At 51.0% G+C, this 20,959-nt stretch overlaps 1 protein-coding gene across 2 annotated transcripts; it reads right to left on the reverse strand.

The window, feature by feature from the left end:
• Positions 1-4: 4 nt before the first annotated feature.
• On the reverse strand, positions 5-20,910 carry prr12a (proline rich 12a). Of its 2 annotated transcripts, none has more exons than XM_062527155.1 (15): positions 19,994-20,910; positions 18,042-18,199; positions 17,593-17,754; positions 12,244-17,258; positions 11,665-11,853; positions 10,511-11,333; positions 9,639-10,348; positions 8,092-8,208; positions 7,578-7,711; positions 5,735-6,186; positions 3,952-4,071; positions 3,219-3,316; positions 2,385-2,516; positions 2,043-2,138; positions 5-1,743 (listed from the first exon to the last, which is right to left on the reverse strand). In XM_062527155.1, the coding sequence occupies exons 1-15, from the start codon at positions 20,074-20,076 to the stop codon at positions 1,609-1,611; spliced, it is 8,424 nt and encodes a 2,807-aa protein (XP_062383139.1). In that variant the 5' UTR covers positions 20,077-20,910; the 3' UTR covers positions 5-1,608. The 2 variants fall into 2 exon arrangements, with proteins under 2 accessions (XP_062383139.1, XP_062383138.1); XM_062527154.1 differs by having other exon boundaries at positions 7,578-7,717.
• Positions 20,911-20,959: the final 49 nt, after the last annotated feature.

Below are 20,959 nucleotides of genomic sequence, written 5' to 3' on the forward strand. Positions count from 1 at the left end.
GCAGTGATGTTACTCCACTTTGAAGGTTTTTTATTTGTTTGTCAAATACAAGGATAGTCCATGTTCAGGAGAAGCAGAGGGGGCTGTGGCAGAAGCTGTACAATATTTACACAAGGCTGTTTTTCAGGGGGGAAACAGAAATATTAAGATTGTTCCAAAATAATACTCATGATACCAACAAACAACAAGCGGATAAAATGAAAACATCCTTAAATATTACGTGTACATAAACCATCCCTTGTGGGGAGCAGAATGCTTCTCGAAGCTCTCTTACAACCGTTTTTTTTGTTTTGTTTTTTTTATTTATTTTTTTAATGAATGAATGGATGAATGAATGAATGAAATTATAGCCTACAATGCTGTTTAGTTTTCAAATATATTTAACTTTTTTTTCTCTCTTCCTCCACATTCTCTGCATCTTATTTTTAAAAATGAAACAAAAACACTAAAACTGACGCCACTTTAAGTCCTCCTTGAACGCAAATCCTTCGTGCAGAGCGTAAAGGCAGAAAGCTAGGAAATGTGGCAAAAACATTTCATTTGTAACCTTTGGAAACAAACAAATAAAACAAACAAACAAACGAAAAAGAGTTACTTCAAGGGCTAATGAATGTGTTTCTCTCATGTGAGTTCCTGTTAAAAACGTCTTTCGTATAAATAATAAAAATGCGTGTATAGTATTATTCTACATCATACACAGCACTCACATTGCCTGAAGCATTGAATGTCAATACATATTTACCCCCCCTCCCGCCACCCATCCTCTCGGAGTCCATTTTAAAATCTCACTGCATTCTTCACTCGTCATTAGAAACACTACCAGTCTTCTCACCTGCTCTGTAGTGTCACTCACAGAGTAGGATAAAACCATTATTATTTTTTAAAAAATAATTCTGTGTAAAACAGTAACAGTTTCACTCTCTAACCATTGTTCAGAACCAGTTCACGCTGTCAGTAATGAAGTGCACAATGAGTCAACTGACTCACAGCGCCCTCTCAAAAAAAAAAACCCAAAACAACGACAACAAAAAAAAGTCTCCTTTTGCATCGAAATGTGATTCCGTACTTCCTTGAATATCATGGTTCACAGTGCCGTATCATATCTGTCTTTTTGCATCAACGTTTTTTTTTTCTCTTTTTGCAAGGTGTGACTCAAACCACACCGTTGCATTCTTCATCTTCATCGTTTTGTCCTGTCCCCCCATTGAGTTTGCTTGTTTATCTTTTAAATGCGATGGCTCCTGTTTCACAATGGCCTCTTACTCTTCTCATTCAAGTGAATCTCACTACAGAGGGTGGAGACGGTGGTCTTCTTCACCACGTCACCCTCAGTCCCATTTCTTGTCAGGTGCTGAAGCTATAAGAATCGGTTTCAAAAAGGATATTTACGACCCACTTTTTGTTTCGCACTGATGCCTTGAAGTCAGGCAGATTTTCGTGTAATATTCCAGAACAGATCCGAGGCATGGCAGCAGCTTCCAAATCTCGCCTATGAAATTGTTCTAAAATTTCATTTCTCCTGTCCTCGTAGTCCTTCTGCCTGCACTACATCAGCCAGGACTGTAGAGGGCAGCACTTTGACCCTCCTCATCGCTCCTGCTGCCTCTCTCACGCTTTTGAGCTGAGGGCCATGAGCTCGATAAAGGAGTTGAAAAGGGTCTCAAGCCAGTTCTGATTGGCCATACACTGCTGCACCACCTCCTCTTGGCCAGGGTCTTCTGAAGCCTGCTCTATACTGACAGTCTAAAAAAAGAAACGGAAGAGAGATAGAGAGCGTGAAAGAGAAAGAGAGAAAGAGAGAGAGAGCGACACTGATGATCACTACCACATATTCACACATTATTTATTTTTCATTCATGATTCATTTTACCAGTGAATAACCATTAACAATAATACTTTATAAATCATTGTTTTTAATACTTACGGCCATTTACAACTATTCTCACACACTATTTTGTGCTTTTGCTTTGTTATTTTGTCATTTAATTTGAACCACTTAGCCACACCAGCAATATTATGGTTGTGTTCCAGATTTGGCTTACCTCTTTTTTACAGTGTAGGAATGTGTGGTATTTATAATGATGAAGAGAATGATAGAGGCTGTAGATGCGACACGTTTCAGTCGACAGTTTAAGGTCCTGTTAAACAAAAGACAAAAGAAAAAAGAAAAACGGTCAGGTATCACATCCTATAAACACAAAGTAAAAGAGATCAAGAAACAGCGATTAAATACTTAAGTCAAATGAAAGCGATCCAAAATAATCCCTATGTATTCATTTTCAGCCTATCTTAAATGACCTCTGTAAATATTTTAGATATTATAATTCCCCGTCACATTAGGGAACTCCATAATGCACTGGCTCTCCCTGTGGCTGGGGCTGTACCTGTGGTTTGGGCAGACTCTTTTTGACACGGTTCAGGGTTTTCCGATTGTAGCCCTCCCCGCCTAGCCGCACCCTCACTGTTCCAGAATCAAGCGGGTCGGCAGATATTTGAGGGAAGGTGTGAAGGGCTTCCTGTAAGGAGATAAGGACAAAAAAAACGTCAGCTTCAGAATAATTCCCATTTCAAGGACCACACAGTGATTCGCCAGAGAGGATTCGGTCATAATCTCTGTAATCTCTGTAAGGGTTAAACAGATTTGTAGCCAAAGATTGTACACAGGAAGACTTGTGGTTTCTTCTGACCAAGATGAGGACAGAGACAATGTGCTCTCATGCTAGTTGCCCTTGTGACAGCAGGTGTAACGCATCAAACACACACACACATTTTAATGGCCTTTATAATGCATGGGACATCAAAGGCATAAAATGTATGAATCTTAATGGAGAGGAACGAATCATGCATTCACCACCCCTTGTGTGTGGACAATAACCGGTCAGGTAGATGGGGGAAGTGGATGGAAAAGAAACTGATATAGTGTGTAGGACTGTGAGGTCCGTGAAATCTGTCCTATTCCTTATCAACTGACTAACTAAAGATAAATAAATGGACGGAAAATAAAATGACTGACTTTTTATATCATACTATACTGTTGCCATTTTTCCCATCGCTACATAGGAATAGCAAGCACACTGGGGGGGTGGGCTCTGACCTAAAACATCTATTTGGCAATAACATAAAATGAATGCGAGGCACCGTTTGAAGTCCATTTATCTCTTCTGTGTATAATCTATTTAGCATGGATTATAAGGATGGAAATGGAAGAGGTGAGGTACCTGGTGTTGGGAGGCCATGGTGACTCTCCTCAGGAGCTTCCGTTTCTGTTCGCCGAGGATGCTGTCAATCTTTCGCATGGGCGGGAGGTACAGCTCGTCTGTGTACCAATGAGAAAATGTAAAAATCACTTGCCACAGACAAGAGAACAAATATACAGTAGAAAGATAAGGAAGACCACAAAGACCACAAAGGCCATTATCTTGGGTAAATATGAGAGGTCCTTCTAACAGGTCTATCACACTATTCAGTGTTCACACTCTAAAGCTTGGCTGCCAAGTTAATTCTCCAGAGCCTTCAGTTCAGTATCCAAATACTTAATGTCAGATAATGAAAATTATTAAACATAAATATGATTTTAATAAGGGCTGCAACTATTTGGTAACCGTTTTTTTGTTTATATTCTCCTGTAATTCTCCTGATGGCAGATTGAATAAGTTCTGCTCTTGACAGAAAGCTAAACATCTTTGGCATGTGGACATAATCATAATTTGGGAAACAATGATTGACATGTTTGCCCACCATATTTTACTGATCTATTAATCAGATTAAACACCTTAATTCATTGTGAAAATAATTGTTAATTGTAGCCCCTTTTGCAATAAACTGGGCACATTACACGGTCAAATTACAATACCAAGAAAAGCAAGCATTTCTTACGAGACCAACTGACAAGACAATGACAAGACATGACAGGAAATTAAAGGCTTTTGTTGGCCTCGGTCGATGCCGCACCTTCAGTGTCCTCCAGCGCCTGGATCATGTCGGGGTCCAGTGCCGTGCTGACCAGCATCTCTACGTAGCTGCGGAACATCTCCCTCATGGCACGTGTGTTCAGCCCACCTCGCACAGATACTGGAAGAGGGGAGAGAGGGAGACACAGAGAGAGGGAGAGACAGAGACAGAGAGAAGGAGAGAGAGACGGATAGAAGGAGAAAGAGAGAGAGACAGAGAGAGAGGGAGAGAGAGAAAGCATGACTTTTATTAACTCCTCCATCCTTTCATGCATTTCAAAGCACCATGGCTTCCTGGAACACACAGGCCTCAAAGCCCAATAATCAATATCAGTCTGAATCATTGTGCAGAGAGCATTTGGCTGCTCTGACACATATTAATCATTGGATATGGTATAATATGACCAACCGTAACAGCAAATCACTCCAATCAATGTATTTTTCAAAGCTCATATGCAGAAAACATTCTCCTAGATATATTGCCAGTAATGTATTAGTACACTGAACATGGTTTACAGTGAAACACCAATCCGACCTTGAAAAAAATGGTTAAGATGAATAAAAATGGAGCAACTCAAAAGAGTAATGATGATCTCATCCCATGTCTAATAGTCATTCTTAACATATGCCATGTCCATTGTAGTAGCCTACACCACCGCGGAGTGATGTGCCATCACCGTTTTAAAACAATAACAATATATCGCGAGTCACTTTGAATTTGTTTGAGTCCATTTCGATTTGCATCTCAGAGCTACAGACCAAACTTCAGCCAACAGCCCTCTGTGGTTGCAGGGGCTCTGCGCGGCATGCAAATCGTGTGGTTTTTAGAGGACGTTTGTAGAGTGGAGCACATCAGTGGATGAGAATAACCTGCAGTTCCGCACGAGGCTGCGCTGACTAAAATGTGCTGACAAGTTGAAAAGTCACACGTTTGCGTGCCTATTGCCCAGCAAAAGGTGTGTCTGCTCAACGGCTCACTTCCTGGGTTGAATTTTTTTTTTTCTTCTTTCCTTTGCAGGCAACAATGCCGTGAGAAATTTCAACAGGGGGCTTAGTCCTATGAGTGAAACAATTGAAAGATAACTTATCTATTATCTACTCATTATCTATACATCTAATATGAGGTATGCTCTTTTCTGGAATTAGGACACGTTTGGCAGTGTGGCACGTTTGGCAGTGTCGTGTCCCCATGTGAATAATGCTGTTGCCTTGAAATTGAGCTAAACTGTGCAAAATGAACTGTATGTTGAGAAGGCCATGGGAATTTGAGAAGTCTCATCACTTTAGAGAAGTTCATACAGCATTGGAACACAGTGTGCTCAAGACAACATTTTCACAAGAACACCCAGGGGTGGTTTGAATTGAATAAAACATGTAGCTCTGCTCTACTCTGCTCTGCTCTGCTCTGTTATTTGAGAGCTCTGCAGCAGGAGTGTGCTCCCACCTGATGCAACATTTCAACGTTCCACATTTGTGCCCCATTTCAATTAGCTATGGTGCATTTAGCTCCCATTTTCGCAAAAACAAAATGCACTGCATCTGCAGCCGCTCCGGTTGTCGTGAAACCACAAAAGCTTTCTCCATGGAGACAAATACTAATATATCACACACTAATATTTCATACAAGTTATGACTTCATAGACTAGTAGAGATAAAGCAAAGGAATTACTATCTTCACACACACACACACACACACACACACACGCACACACACAGCTCACACACACACTGCGCACGCACACACACACAAACTGCACGCACGCACACTGTGTATAGTCACTCACCTTCATCCTCACTGGCCGAGGAGTCGGACGAGGATGACGACGGCACCTCCTTCTGCCACTTCCTCCTCTTCTTCGGCGGCGGCTCGGCCTTGGCCTTGACCTGGACCGGTTTGGAGGGACGCTCCGACCTCCTCTCTCCGCCGCCGCCGCCTCCGCCTCCGCCTCCCTTCTTCTCCTCCTTCGCTTTGGCGCGTTCGGCAGTCGCCGCCGCCGTGCTCCTCTTCTCGGCCTTCTCGATGGCCGGCGGGGCTCGGCGCTCCCTCTCTTTCTCGCGCTCCTTCTCTTTCGTCTTCACCGCCCGGTCGGAGGCGCGCTGCTCCCGCTCCTTGGCGTTGCTCCTCTCTCTCGTCTCGCGCTGCTCCCTCTCTTTTGGCTTGTCCTTCTCCTCCTTCTCCGCCAGAGGGGCCGACTGGTTGTTGGCAGGGGCGGCCATCCTCTGAAGGGACTGGCGCCTGGACAAAGGTGAGAATGGTGTTAATTGGAAGATGTCAAATGACTTGTGAATCCTGCCTTTCCGTTATTAACACAAACATGTCATACAATGTATGACTACACAGACTGGTAGAAATCAAGGAAAATAATTACAATCCTGCCAGATACACACACACACACACACACACACACAGAATACTCAACTAACAACTTGTAGTTTAGTCACTCACTTTCATCCTCACTGGCCTCCCACTGTTTATTTGCTTAAATCATTTAAATAAATTGTTAAAGTTCTAGGCAAACTTCTACTTGATCCAAGGCCAGTGGAGGTGTTAGAGACGTTTTGGAAGGCTTTTGAGATGTTGAGACTTTCAAGGATGGTCACTGAGTAGCTGTGAAAGTTATCTGAGGCTGCTGAAAAGACAAGCCAATGTCATTGGGGTCATGCTGTGACCTGAATTGACTCTGAGATGTTGGGTGTGGCAGTCCCCGCATCACGGCAACGAGAATAATAATGTGTTGGTGCCCACATCCAAGGCTTGCGGTTACCTGTAGTCTAGTTGTGTTGCTGATCAGTTCAAAAACAGCCACAGCAACAAAGAGGAATGACCGAAGAATTTGTGGGTGTTTGTTGGTGGCCGCATTAGGGGTTTGCGCTTGGTCTGGTTATGTTACCGATCGAATCAGGAATGGCCACAGCAAATAGAAGGAGCAACTGAAGAATGTGTTGATATTTGTGGGGTCCCCGCGTTAAGGGCCTGGTGGTTTGTCTACCAATACCGTAATTTCCAGACTATTAGCCGCGGCTTATACATTGATTTAGCAAAATGTCTTCAGCTATGAGGTTAATACAGGGGGGCAGTTAATATGGCGTTAACATGGTTTTGTTTCTTTTAACTTGCATTAAACACTGTCCTGCGGCTTATACACAATGCAGCTTATATGCGGAAATTACTGTACTGGAGATCAGATCATAAACGTCCAAAGCAGCGAAGAGGAACGACTGAAGGATTTGTTGGTACTTGAGAACTCCAGTGAAATGCTCATAAAGACTGCTGCTCTGTTGGTGATGCTGCTTTGTGTTGCTTTGCTCCTCTGGTTGGGCATTCAGGCTTACTTGCAACACACATGGTACCATGAAAGAGGTATAACATGCGGCGCGATTGAAACTGATGCCAGCCAATTGTGCACGATCACATCCTGCAGCATGCTGTGTCATGCTAAACAGGCCCTGGCTGCTGATTGGCCACTGAGGGGAAATCCCCCTAAATACAGCACAAGAAATGTAACACTGTATCTGAAGTTGAGATAACACAGAAAAACACCCGCTTGTAGATGTATTGATAATTCAAACAGTGGGCCGCTGTTTAACAACAATGTAAGCATCCAGAGAACGTTGGGGGAACTATACCTGAGCGTGACGGAGGGTCTGTGCCATGGCTTGCGGGAGCAGACTCTCACATAGTCCTTCTTGTTCACATTCTCCAGGAACTTCACGTACAGCCGCTGGTACCGTTTCTTCGCATCACCAAAGTAGCCCAAATACTGACACCACACATCGAAAAAACAAAAACAAATGAATATCGGTGCATATCGACATACCCAAGGACAGAATCTAAAACAATAATCTGGGAAACACTGATTGGCATCTTTTCACCATTTTCTGATTTTTTATATCGGTTAATCAAATAATCGATTAATTGAGAAAATAGCCAACCGATGAAAACAATCATCAGTAGCAGTCCTGATGATGGGAACTATAGTAATATCACTATGAGTGGGGATGACTACAGGACATGCGACTCGTGGCTGCGACTCGTCCATGGCCCATGGATACATCCCGACTCACGGAATGCCTCTTGTCCAATCAGAAATCCAAACTGTTTGACCCGGATGCAGCGCTTGCACGATAGAGCCCCACTTACGTTGCTGGTAGCACAGAACTGCCGTTGGCCGTCTTTGATCTCGGGGCTGAACTTCTGCAGCAGAGCTTTCTGCACCCTCCAGATAGGCGGCGGCTCTCGGCCCGTTTGCAGCGCCAGCTACGGAGAGAGACACGCAAACACAACGTCAACCTCTTGATCTGATTCCGAGGATTTACAACATTAAAAAAAAAAAGCTGGATTCGCTAATGATTTAAACAAGTCATGTTTCCAGGCTGAGGATTTTGGTTTACAGCCTACAGTGGCACCACAATAAACAATAACTAATCTGTTGAGTAAGTAAACTTTTTAGAAGATGCACAGTTAACTGATTTTTTAAAAGAATTGAAATGCATCAAACTCGCTCATTCACTGTGCCTGTGCATGCTAAATATGCATTCAGTAACAAGGAAATAGGCATATGATGTATTCTGTCATCTCTGAAAACTGATCTGACATTTCACGTTTCCAAAACCTATGCAAACCATGGGTCTACAACACATAGGTCCATATCTCATAGACTATCAATTGCATACAGTACAATTTGCTTTGCGCATATACACGTCTTTGCATATCTTTCCATAAAAGACATTTGTATGTGAACATGACTGCAAAATTAGACTTTCGTCCTTAGTCTGCTGCTCATGTAAACTGTGATGGATGCTGTTATACCGCCATCTGTTCTATTGCGGGCGCAGAGGACATGGGATTAAAAAAAAAAAAAAAAAAGAGAGAGAGAGAGTGAGTATCTATTACCAATGCTTCCTAAAAATAGATGCTGTATTGGTGGCGAACAGTGAAGACAAGCATGAAATCACTCTTTGAAAGTGTTTTTGAGAACACGACACACGATCACGACAATAATGAAAACACCCATCTCATTTCATCATAACCATAATCAAAACCACTGAAACAACCCAAGCATGTACTGTAGTGAGCTCTAGCAAACACAGCATTACCAGAGGGTTGAAGTGGAGCTAGTGATCAAAGATCTACAGCATTACAGCTGGCTTTCAGCACATTGGGTTGCCAGATCTAATGTCTCCGGCCATGTCAGCCGAGGTCACGACCCTAACACCTCATGGGTGAAAAATCTCACACATTTCAATGTGACTGACGCCCATTAAAAGTCATCAGGTTTAGCTCTGGCCTTTCTCTCTTTTTTTGTTATGGTAATGTTATTGGTCTATTCAGCACAAGGACTGTTCCCATAGCCTTCTCTAAAGCCAAAACAACCACCGTTTCAATTTCCATCTACTTGGCTCAACCCAGAAAAACAAATGGTGCCTGTTAACTCTTTTACACTTGTAACACCCCAGTTGACAGTGTCAACACTTTTGCCCTTGCGTGAGTTATCGCAAGTTTGCGCACACACACACACACACACACACACACACAAATCTACATTTAGGTGAAAAAAAAAAAAAGGAAAGCATGTGTGTGCTATTACTGTTGATATGATTAGCAATAACTTTCAGTGACAGAGACATGGGGGTACCCTCTAAACAAGAGAACAGCTAGGCCCCATTTACACAGGCAGATATCCCCACCTTGAGTTGCTTGATGTCCTCGATGCGCACGACAAACTCGTCGCGCTCGCGGAAGATGCCCTCGCCGCCGCTCTCGCTCTCGTCTTCCTCGCTCTCGCCGGTGATGGCCGCGCCCGGCTGCTTCTGCGCCAGGTGCAGCGGCAGGATCTGGGGCGTGGGCGGCTCCTCCGGAGACTCGGGGGGCACCAGGGCCGCCGGCGCCGCCCGCTGAGGGGACGCAGGGGACTCGGGGGCAGCGGGCGAGGACGGCGCCGGAGACGACTCTCCCCCCGAGTGGCTGGGGGAGGGCGATGACTCGGCGGCGGTAGGCGCCACATTGTTGTCGTCGTCGCCGCCGTCGTTGTCGTCGTTGTCGTCGTCGTCTCCTCCTCCCGCCGCGTCCAGCGACAGGGGGGCGGACGGCGGTCGGGAAGCCGAGGAGGGCCGCGGCGGCGGCGGGGGCGAGAGGACGGGGATGGAGGGGGCGAGCGGGCTCAGGGGAGCGGGAGAGGACGCCGCCGACGATTGCTGCTGCTCCTCCTTGTCCGGCTGCGGAGCATCCTCCTCCTCCTCTTCCTCCTCCTCCTCCTCCTCTTGGGGAAGGGGTGACGGGAGGGAGAGAGGCGGGAGCGGGGGAGGAGAGGGAGAGGGAGAGGAGGAAGGAGCGGAGGATGGAGAGAGGGCAGGAGGAGAAGAGGGGCCCGTTGGCAGAGGAGTCTGTTCTGGAGAGTCTGTGGAGGGGGAGAAAAAGAGGTAGAATGCAGAAGAATGAGCAGCTATGCATCATGAGTGGTGAAAATAGCTCCGGCACAAATCAGGTGTGTAATGTAGGTCAACGCAACCCCACGGTTCTTACGAGAATTGGGTTGCATTGATGGGTCTTTTTGTCTTACCTCCGACCTTCGGAACGCCCAGCATCTCGAGCTCAGGAACTCGGTCCTCCTCGGTGTCGTCCTTCTCGTCCTCTTCCTCGCTGTCCTTTCGCTCCTCTTCCTCCTCCTCCTCCTCCTCCTCCCGACGCAGCTCCTCTTGCTGCTGCTGCTGCTGCTCCTCTGACTCCTGCTCCATCTCCATCTCTTCCTCCTCTTCCTCCGGCTCTTCCTCCGGCTCTTCCTCCGGCGCCTCTTCACGCTCGAGCACGGCGGGCTCGGCGTGCTGACCGAGGCCGTGGGCGTGCTGGCCGTGCGGGGTGTGCGTCGGGGGCTGCGGGCTGAGGGCGGGAGGCTGCTGGGTGGGGGTGAGCGGAGCGGGGAGAGACGGCGGAGGCGGTGGGGGCAAGGAGGGCGCCGAGAGCGACGACGAAGTGCTGAGCTGGGGCGTGTCGTAGAGCGCCGAGATGGCCGACGAGATGCTCTTCTGCAGGTCCTGGTTCTTGCCCACCGAGTCCTCCTCGTCCGAGGAGAACGACGGCAGTGTCTCCAGGTTGCGCTTGAGCTCATCGTCCAGGCGCTTGCACGGGCTCGGGCAGCTGCCCAGCGACAGGCTGCCGTCGCCCTCGCTCTCGCCGAAGCCGCCGGACGCCGGGGGTGGTGGGGGCGGGGGCGGAGGGGGAGAGAGGGGACGAATCCCACCCGTCTTTCCCGGAGAGGCGTCCCCGTTGCCAGGGCCAACCCCGGGACATGGGGGCATCCCCATCCCTGGAGTCTTCTTGCCGGATTTCAGGAAGTCCAAGAAAGATGCCATAAAGCCAGACTTCTCTGGCTCTTTGTCGTCAGCCTATAAGGGGGTAGAACAGGACAAATGAGAAGATTCACAAACAACGAGTAATGATGCATGACATAAACATATTCACAACAATGCTCTACTCTATTGAGTTTATTAGTGATAAGTGCTCAGTGTGTTGCCAAATTGAAACTCTTGATGCCTTACAGTAATTTCCTGTGTATTAGCCGCATTGTGTATAAGCCGCAGGACAGTGTTTTATGCAAGTTAAAAGAAACCAAAACGGTGTATTAACCTAATGGCTGAAGAAATTTGGCAAAATCAATGTACAGTATAAGCCGTGGCTAATAGTTGGGATATTAACGGTAAAGTTGTCCATTCTCACCTCCTGGCTCTTGGACTTGCTCTTCTCCTGGCTTCTGCTGAGGTCGGGAGGGCCCGGGGTCCCCGGGCTGAGGCCCAGAGAGGGAGCGGACCCAACGGAACCGTCAGAGAGCGCCTGGTCGGTGCCGGACAGAGAGTCCGTCCGCAACAGGGCATCAGAGGACGGCACCGAGCTGATGGGCAGTTTGATCTGCAGGAGGAAGGAACGTACGTTTACGATTGGTCACGCTGCACTTAACACATATGCTTATATTTAGAGGAGACACTGTTATCAACTGTTTCATCAGATGTGCACTCTGGTCAGTGTTTTTTGGTGTTGTTGGTATCATGCTCTGCAACAGTTCGGGTAGAGTTCAGTACACTTTGTCATTTTTACAACTGGATTAACTTCTTGGCAATGCACTGCAGTAGATCTAGACCGATATCACTGATTGCAATCGAGTTCAATCTTTCCTGTGCACAAGATAGTGTGAGTGTGTGAGTGTATGATGACTCTAAAAAGGTTTCATTAAAAGCAGCAGTATTTCATCTGTAGCATTTGAGAGATAGCATAATGGACCAGCTTTCATTTCTTGCTCACCTTAATGGGTTTGATGGGTTCCTGGTGCTGATGGGGCATCGTCTGTTGTTGCTGTTGATGTTGTTGTTGCTGCTGATGATGTTGTTGTTGTTGTTGTTGATGTTGGTGATGCTGCTGCTGCTGCTGCATGTGTTGATGATAGAGCTGGTTCTGCTCCTTGTGTGTCATCTCAATGTCCATCATGGCCTCGTCTCGTCTCCCTCGGCCTCTGCCTCGTCCGCGGCCCCTGCCTCTTTCCGGGGGCACGTAGCCCGTGCCCATCTCGCCCATCATGCTCCTCGACAGCTGGGGTTCGGGCAACGGGCGGATCCGCGGACGACCCCGCGGCCGTGGGGGTCCTTCCCGTTTGGGCTTGGTGGGCTTCCTGCCCCTCTTCTTGGGCCCGTCGTGGGGCAGCAGTTGAGGGGGAGGGCCGAGAGAGGGGTACCCGAAGTCGAGGTCCTCCATGAGCGGGTTCATGGCGCCGCCTCCCATTCCGCCTCCGCCGGACTTTCGGCAGCTGGAGACGAGGTCGGGGATCAGATCGGGGAGCCGGCGGCTGTTCAGGCGGATGTCGGCGGGGCCGTCGGCCTTGTCCTCGTCGTCCTCGAAGTCGTACTCCTGCGCGTAGCTCTTCTTGGGCATGGAGTTGGGGTCGGGCCTCTCCTTGAGGAGGTGGAAGGAGCTGGACTTGAGGAGCTTCTTGGGTCGGGACGAGCAGAAGATCGGCGAGGTGAGTCCGCCCGCGCCCGGGCCGGAACCGGCGGCGCTCTGCATCTTGTTCCCGGGACCGTCTCCCATGGCTCCGGCGCCGCCCATGCCGAGACCCTGCGGCTGGGACTGGATCAGGCCCAGCTGCTCCGTGTTGACGGTGGACGGCAGCTCGTGAGTCTTCAGCGAGTCCAGGTCCAGGTGCATGGTTCCGTTGTCGGACTCGGAAAGGTCGGGGCAGTACTGGCCGTACCCTTGGTCACTGTGGTGTCCAAGCATGTCGTAGCCGCCCTCGGTACCGTCTCCTCTACCTGATCCTGCCCCCTTCATGCCCTCCATGCCTTCCTGCCCCCCGTGGCCCTGTGACACGGCTTCCTGCCCCTGGTTCTCGCCCCCGTGGCAGCTGGACTTGTACTCGTCGGGGCAGAACATGTCCTCCATCCCCGGGAAGAACGACCGGTCCTCGTCCGGCAGGAGCGAGTCCGGGAAGCAGATGGACGGCAGCGGCACGTACCTCTGGCTCTGGCTCTGGCTCTGCGGCGGGCCCTGGCCCATGTCGCCGGGCTTGACCGCCGGGCTCCGCGTGTCGTACTGGTGCTGCTGCTCGGACGCCTGGTGCGCCTGTTCCAGCGGAGGCGGCTGCTGGAGCTGACTCGAGTGACCGGGGTGAGGACCGTCCTGCTGCTGCTGCTGCTGGCCGGCTGACCCACCGGCCTGCGAGTTGGACATGTGGTGCGGGTGGTTCTGGGCGCGAGGATGCTGCTGCTGCTGCTGCTGCTGCTGTGAGTGGGGGTGTTGGTGGTGGGAGTTTGGGTGTGGCGGCGGAGGGGCCTGGTGGTGCGACGTGGGCATATGGTGCCCGTGGGCAGCCGCCGCCGACATGCCCAGGTCCGGCTCCGACAGGTAGGAGTGCAGCTCGGACGCGTGGTGCTGCTGGGCGTGGTGAGACGGGTGTCTCTGCTGCTGCTGCTGCTGCTCCTGCTGGGCTCGGTGGCGGTCCATGGACCCGCCGCTCCCGGCCTCTCCCCGAGCGCCCATGCCTCGTCCGCCGCTTCCCCCGCCGCTGCCCCTCTCGTCGCCCATGCCGCCCTCCGTGCTGGACGTCCGCGAGAGCGAGCGCTCCAGCATGTCCAGGGACGACACCGTCGAGGACTTGGACCGAGACTGGTCCTGCTGCTGCTGCTGCTGTTGTTGAGACGCGCGCCCGTAGTGGCCCACCGACTCTAAAGCCTGGGACTGGAGTTGGAGCTGCAGCTGGGACGTCTGCTGCTGCTGTCGGGCTTGGCTCTCCGTCACGCCCCCAGCGGCTGCCGCCTCCATCATGGCCTGCTGCTGCTGGCTCATGGAGTGCTGTTGCTGCTGCTGCTGCTGTTGTTGTTGTTGTTGTTGTTGCTGCTGTTGGGCCTCCATCTTGTTCCGCGTGGTGTGGGAGAGGACCGACTGGAGCAGGTGCGGAGGCTGCCGCGGCTGGTCGGTCGGAGAGTCCATCATGGAGATGGACGACTGCGACTGGGATGAACGCGACGGCGGCGCGTGGTGCTGCTGGGACTGCTGCGGGTGGGACTGCTGTGGGTGGTGCTGCGCGTGCTGGGGCGGAGGCTGCTGTTGTTGATGATGGTGCTGCTGTTGCTGCTGCGCCTGTTGCTGTTGTTGTGAATGCTGTTGTTGTTGCTGTTGATGTTGATGCTGTTGTTGTTGTTGCTGCGCGTGTTGGTGCGAATGGTGATGCTGCGGCGGCACCTCGGGCGTCTTGCACACGTACGCCATGTCGGCCGAGTCCTGCGCCTTCTTCTGGAGCTCCATGTGGGGGTGGGAGTGCAGGTGCGGGTGCGTGGGGGTGTGCGGGGCGTGCGAGGAGTGGGACGAGTGGGAGCTGTGCGGGTGGTGGCCGGCCGCGTGCTGCGACAGCGGGTGCTGGGAGTAGGGGTCGCCGCGGCCGTAGTGGACCACCGAGCCCAGGGCGTCGTGGTGGTGCGAGTGGGGGTGCGCCTGCTCCGCGCTGCCCCGTCCGTCGTTGATGGACCTGCTGCTCTTCTGCTGCTGCTGCTGCTGCTGATGGTGCTGCTGCGGGTGTTGCTGCTGATGCTGCTGCTGTTGATGTTGCGATTGGTGTTGTTGTGGTGGCTGTTGTTGTTGTTGATGCTGCTTATGCTGCTGCTGTTGTTGTTGTTGTTGTTGATGTTGTTTATGTTGTTGTTGCTGCTGCTGCTGCTGTTTCTTCAATGACATCTCCAGCTGGCCGTCCAGGCCCGCGCTGGCGCCGGGTCCGGAGACGCCGCTGTTGGAGGTGGCGCTGTGCGTGCGGATGACGCTCTGGAGGTGGTACCTCTCCTCGGAGCTCTTGCTCATCTCGTAGGCCAGACCCTTGCCGGCATCCTGAGTGGAGGCCACAGGCTGCTGCTGCTGCTGGGCCGACGGCGGAGGGTGGTGGTGGGAGGCCTGGGGCGCGGGGCTCTGGGACTGCAGCAGGTGCTGGATGAGGAAGTCCTCCTCGTCGTCGTCCTCCGGCGGAGCTCCCCTCTCGGCCACCCCGAGCAGGCCCGCGTCCGACTTGGACTTGGGCGGCGGCGGGGGGTGGTAGGACTGGGAGCGCGGTCCCCGTGTGTCGGGGTAGCCCTGAGGCGACGGCAGGAAAGAGGGGGACAGGACCGACGACAGGTACTTGTTCGAGCCGGCGGCCCCGACGGGCGACTGGACAGGCCGGGAGGGCACGGGGGAGTGCAGCCCTGGACGGATGATTCCAGAATTGCCGGAGGGAGAGGGGCTGGAGTCGGGGAGGTGGTACGACCCACCGCCGCCTCCGCTGCTGCCACCTCCGCCGCCCCCGCTGCCCGCGCTGTTGCCCCCGCCCCCTGATCCGCCACCTCCTCCGGAGCGCAGGAGAGCGGGCGAGTGCCCGGCGGCTCCGTAGCCCATCGACGGGCTCCCGGCGCCCCCCAGAGAGGGCGGCAACGAGCCGTACCCGGAATCCGCCCCGTAGACGGAGTCGGCCGAGTAGGACTGTCCGCCCATGCTGCCGTAGCCCTTGGCGCCAGAGCCCCTGCCGGAGGGCAGGTCGTGGGCCTGCGGGGAACTGAAGCCGCCGTACGACTGCGAGAGGTGGGACGACGGGGGCTGACCGGGGGAGTAAGACTGAGGCTGGGCCTGCGGCTGTGGCGGCGTCTGACCGGTCAGGCTGCTCGAGGGCTTGACCGAGGCCACGGGGGACCCGTAGCCGGACAGACAGGACTTGGGTATGGACTGCTGTGTGGAGTTGGAGGATGTTGGCGCCGGTTGAGGGTGCGTTTGAGGGGGAGGGGGCGCGGACTGGGTGGGCGGCTGCTGGCGCGATGGCGCCGAGGTGGAGCTGGAGGTCGGGAGGGAGTTGGACGCCCGCACGCCGGCCGCCGAGGAAGAGGAGGACGAGGAGGAAGAGGAGGACGACGCGGACGACGCCGACGGGGGAGTGTGGGGGGTCCGCGACGACGACCCCGAGCCGGAGGACGAGTAGCCGCTGCTGGAGCTGCTCTTCGTCCCTTTCCCGGCGGCTCCTGAGGAAGAGGAGGAGGAGGAAGGGTACGGCGGCTGAATGATGGGCCGGTACTGCTCGATCCGGGGGGAGGGCTTGTGGTCCGACGAGGGGCTGTGCTCCCCGAGCGGGCTGCAGGCCGAGAGGCCTCCGTGCCGGGAGTGGGAGGGGGGCGGCGGCGGCGGCGGCGGGGGCTGTTGGTACCCGGACACCCCGCAGCTGAGATAGTGCTGGAGGGGGTGCGGGGCGGACGAGGGCGCCTGGGCCGAGCTGGGCCGCTGGTAATGCTTGATGACGCTGTCCTGCCGCGGCGCCGTCCGCTCCTGGGTGCTCGGCTGCGGCGGCGGCGGGGCCGGCGCCGAGGAGAAGACGGAGGCGCCGTACAGCTGCGAGGACTGATCCTGGAGCTGCGACGACAGCAAGTTGAACTGGTGCGACTGGAGGTGGCGCGCTGAAGCCGCCGCCGCTGCCGCCGAGGCCGACGCGGACGCCTGGGCCGACGACACGCTGCCGCCAGTGGGGTCGTGACCCCCGCGGTAGGCGGCGGCCGCCGCGCCCTGGGACGACAGCAGCCGGTCGAAGCCCAGGCTGGACTGCGAGGGCGTCTTGATGTGCAGCAGCGGGTCGTGCGGCGACAGGAGGCCGTTGGAGGTGGGGCTGAAGGTGGAGGCGTCCTGCAGGGAGACGCCGGGGAAGGAGCGGCCGGAGAAGGAGGCCGGGTGCTGATAGGCGGACAGGGCGGAGGACGATGGGAAGGAGCCAGATCCGGGAAGGGCGCCAGAGATGAAGAGCTCGGCTGGGGCTGGGGTGTGCATCGCTGGAGACATAAAAAAGATAAATAAGGAAAGGTAGCAATGGATAGAGTGAGAGAGAGAGAAAGAAAGAGAGAGAGAGACAGAGAGAGAGAGAGAAAGAGAGAGAGAAAGAGATGCAGATACAGCCCTGGCACTGAATATTTAAACATCTAACTTGAGAAAGCACTTGTCACAGACAACTCAGACTAAACATAAACATCAAATGAGAATCATCCGGTGGGATGGCTACAAGTTTACTGCCTGAGAGCCAGGGCTATGAATCCAACAGGTGATAAAACAAAAAAAAAATAGATCGGTAATCTCAGGGTTCTCGTTCGCTCGGCGCCCGTAGCTCACCAGTCTGCCAGGAAGGCGTGCGGAACTGCGAGAGGAGGGAGGAGGCGGAAGGCGGCGGCTGAGGGCCGCGGGACTCCAGGGCAGAGATCAGGTTCATGACGGATGCATCCGCACCTGAGGGGCTGGCGTGGTGAAGCCCTGCATCAAACAACCCTGACAGGCCTGGAACAACATCAGTGTGTCGTGTTAGATTAGATTGTCACTCTCAGTCAACACTGACGCCATAGAAGTGAGAATTACGAGCACCACAAGACAACGGAGAGATATTTCATTACAAATCCACATTTTAATCTACATTAGATTAAACTAGATCTAACTAAATTAGAATCCAAATCATCTGTTATTTGGATAAATCCAGCACAAATTGCACGCATTCAAATTAGCGTTCTCACTGAGGCATGAAATAGAACGAGGCATCAGCAGAACTTTGAAATGAAGAGCAATCTTACCCAAACTTCGCCCAGCTGCACCCCAGGCTCCTCCCTGGCCAGAGCTACCTGGGTGGTGATTAGTTGCATAGCCCTGCAGAGGGTGGGGTGTGCCGTAGGCCTGCCGGTGAAGGAGTTCTGACTCTGGATGCGATGACCTGGAGCTTCCATAGACCAGACTGAGATGGAGAGAGAGAAGATAGAGGGAGTGTGTGTGTAAGTCTTAAGCAGGCTTAAAAAAAAATCAATACTGAGTTTCATGGAGACTGTATACTACTACCACTAGTAGTAATAATAATAATAATAATAATAATAATAATAATAATAAAAAATCAACAAAGTTATCAAAAAACAGAATAGGTCGTGACATATCTGTTTACTTCTGGATATCTGCTTAAACTACAGGATTTGTGGGTAGAAATTGATGGGATTTAATGCTGAATTGACTTGAAATAGTAAAGTACCAAAATAGAATGCATTTCCATCAGAAAATAGGTCGAGGGTTTTGTAGGGGTACAGCTGCACATGCTCCGATGGGATGTAACGCCAGATTTATTTCACCTAAAATGCAATTGTGAGGATATCGTAGAGCCCCAGTACCACTGGGCCCACAGAAAGCCATTTAGAACAATTTCCATGCCGTAAAAAAGATGCACGACTGAAACTCCCTATCTAGACATGCAAACGAAAACCATTTCCGAGCAGTTAGTTGTATGTACCGCGCTTAGCAAGCTAACCTGCTGGCAAAATAGACCACCTTGTCATATGACTTTGCGATAATCGTTATTAATCAAATGGACGAATAGTATCAAGTAATATCAAGTAACATGTATTTTGCATCACAGGCTAAATGTGGTTTATCAATATTGTGTGTGCTACGGGCGTTATTTCGAAGAGTATGTTAGCATCGGCTGCAGGCTACGGGGTTTTCAGTAACCGAGGCCTGCCGAAGGCCTTGTTAGCTGACCCGGCTAACGCGTTGTTCGGCAGTGATCACAACTTCCCGATTTAGTACACTGAATATCTCAGTAAAAGGCTATAGCAGAATAATTGCATGCTATACTAGCTACCACATTTAACAGTTTGCATTTTGGTGTAATATGGACAATTTGTCCTAACACGCCTCCCGACCCATAGCATAGCATGGATTTATGGTGAAGGCTAAAATGTGGCTCGTGTTAAGCAATTAACTTTGGGACCGGAGGAATCATGTTAAAAATATTGGCGTCATGCGTCAGTCGGGTCGCTAATTACTGAGGGAAATTTGGAGATGTCCTATTTAGAATTTAATACATCAGGGAACACCTAGATTTCACCATGCTCTCTGGGAATTTCAAATAGTGTATGTTGTCATTAAATTAAAGCAGGTAACGTTAACTTGTCGTCGTGACTGCTATTTCTATTTAATTGTCGCGACAATGCATTATATTTGTCAAGCCCGTGCATTAGACATTCAATGTCACCTTAAGTGTGTTCAAGGAATTGTGTGGTTCTATTATTTTAGACAAAAGGCATCATTATGGTAATCAATCTAAATGTGTGTCCACTGTCACTTTTTAACAGAGCATGTGTCTAGGGCCAAGGTCTCATTCTAATGGGAGGCGTGAATTATTGTAAAAGATCCAGTAATTTAAAATAAATAAATAAATGGCAAGAGCACAAACCCGCCCTCCCTCTGCTCTCTCCACCCAAAAAATCCTTATGTCTACCTTCCAAACCACATTAGGACTGTCAATCACATTCCTGGGGTTTCCGAGACCCCAACCCCCTCCCACATGCACTGCTTTTCAATTGATAGCCTGGATGGAGGTTTCAGACACCTTCGTAACGGCGGTAACCTGGGTAGTGTTAGGTCACTCACAACAAAAAGCGGGGGGTGGGGGTCTAATGGCGATGTTAATGTTATTGATTATCAGATTAATTGTTTATTTTCAGAGTTGTGATATGCATCATCCACATGGTCAATTTCTTACCTTGCCTTCGCCGATCTCTCATAGCTCCATCCTGCTCCTGCGCCTAGATCACCAAAGCCCGCTCCTGGGTAATTTCTATCCATTAGTGAAATATGTGCGACAGAGCTGATGGAGGCAGCGGAACGCGGGTTCCAATAATCCCGACTGTGCGACTAGGTCTTCGTGACTGTCAGGTTCTGTTCATTATCCTCCGTTCAAAAAGCAAATCCATGCGAGTGGAAATACGGCATATTGAGAGGGAGAGAAATGGAGGAGAGGGTAGAGGGGGTGTTCACCGTCCTCTGGAAATAATAATGAGAAAACGTTACCTCCTGTCTTACTCTCCCTCCCCTACCGTTAAACAAAAAACATTCTCTATGAAAACCTATGGCTGTGCTGCAAAAGATAATCAAATGTAATTAGGAAAGCAATAAATGACTGATGTACACATATGACCGTACACGTCCTTTCCTCCGCCTCTTCTCCCCTCTCTCCGCTTACTTTACTTGAGTCGAAAGGTAAGCTAATGGCCACGCACGCAGGGTGGATCAACCGCTGTTACATTATAGCCTAAATTCTCAAGCAAAGTGTGCCACGATATTAGGAGTAAGTGTAATCTCAATGCATTTCGATATGGCATGCAAAAAAATTCCCACCCCAAATTTGTTGTGAGCTAGCTAGCATCGAGCTAGCCCTGTCGACGCATCCGAATAAGATGGTGCTGCTCTATTTTCATATTTTCGTCCTCCCTTTGTTTTCGCGTTTTGAGAAAGAGACGATATACTACACCTAAAAAAATAATCAACGTCCTGATTCCGATTTAATCCAACTAGATTTTGAGATCGCGGCCTCGTCTTTTTTTCATAATATTAGTCATTTTCCCTTGAAGACGCCATTTTTGAAGGCGGCTGTTTCTCTCTCCTCCCTCCCCTCTCTTGTACACGAACTCACGCGTAGTCTGCCCCCTCCACCTCTCTCCACTCTCCC

The sequence above is a fragment of the Sardina pilchardus genome, chromosome 22 (assembly GCF_963854185.1).
Source record: "Sardina pilchardus chromosome 22, fSarPil1.1, whole genome shotgun sequence".
Taxonomy (NCBI): Eukaryota; Metazoa; Chordata; class Actinopteri; order Clupeiformes; family Clupeidae; genus Sardina; species Sardina pilchardus.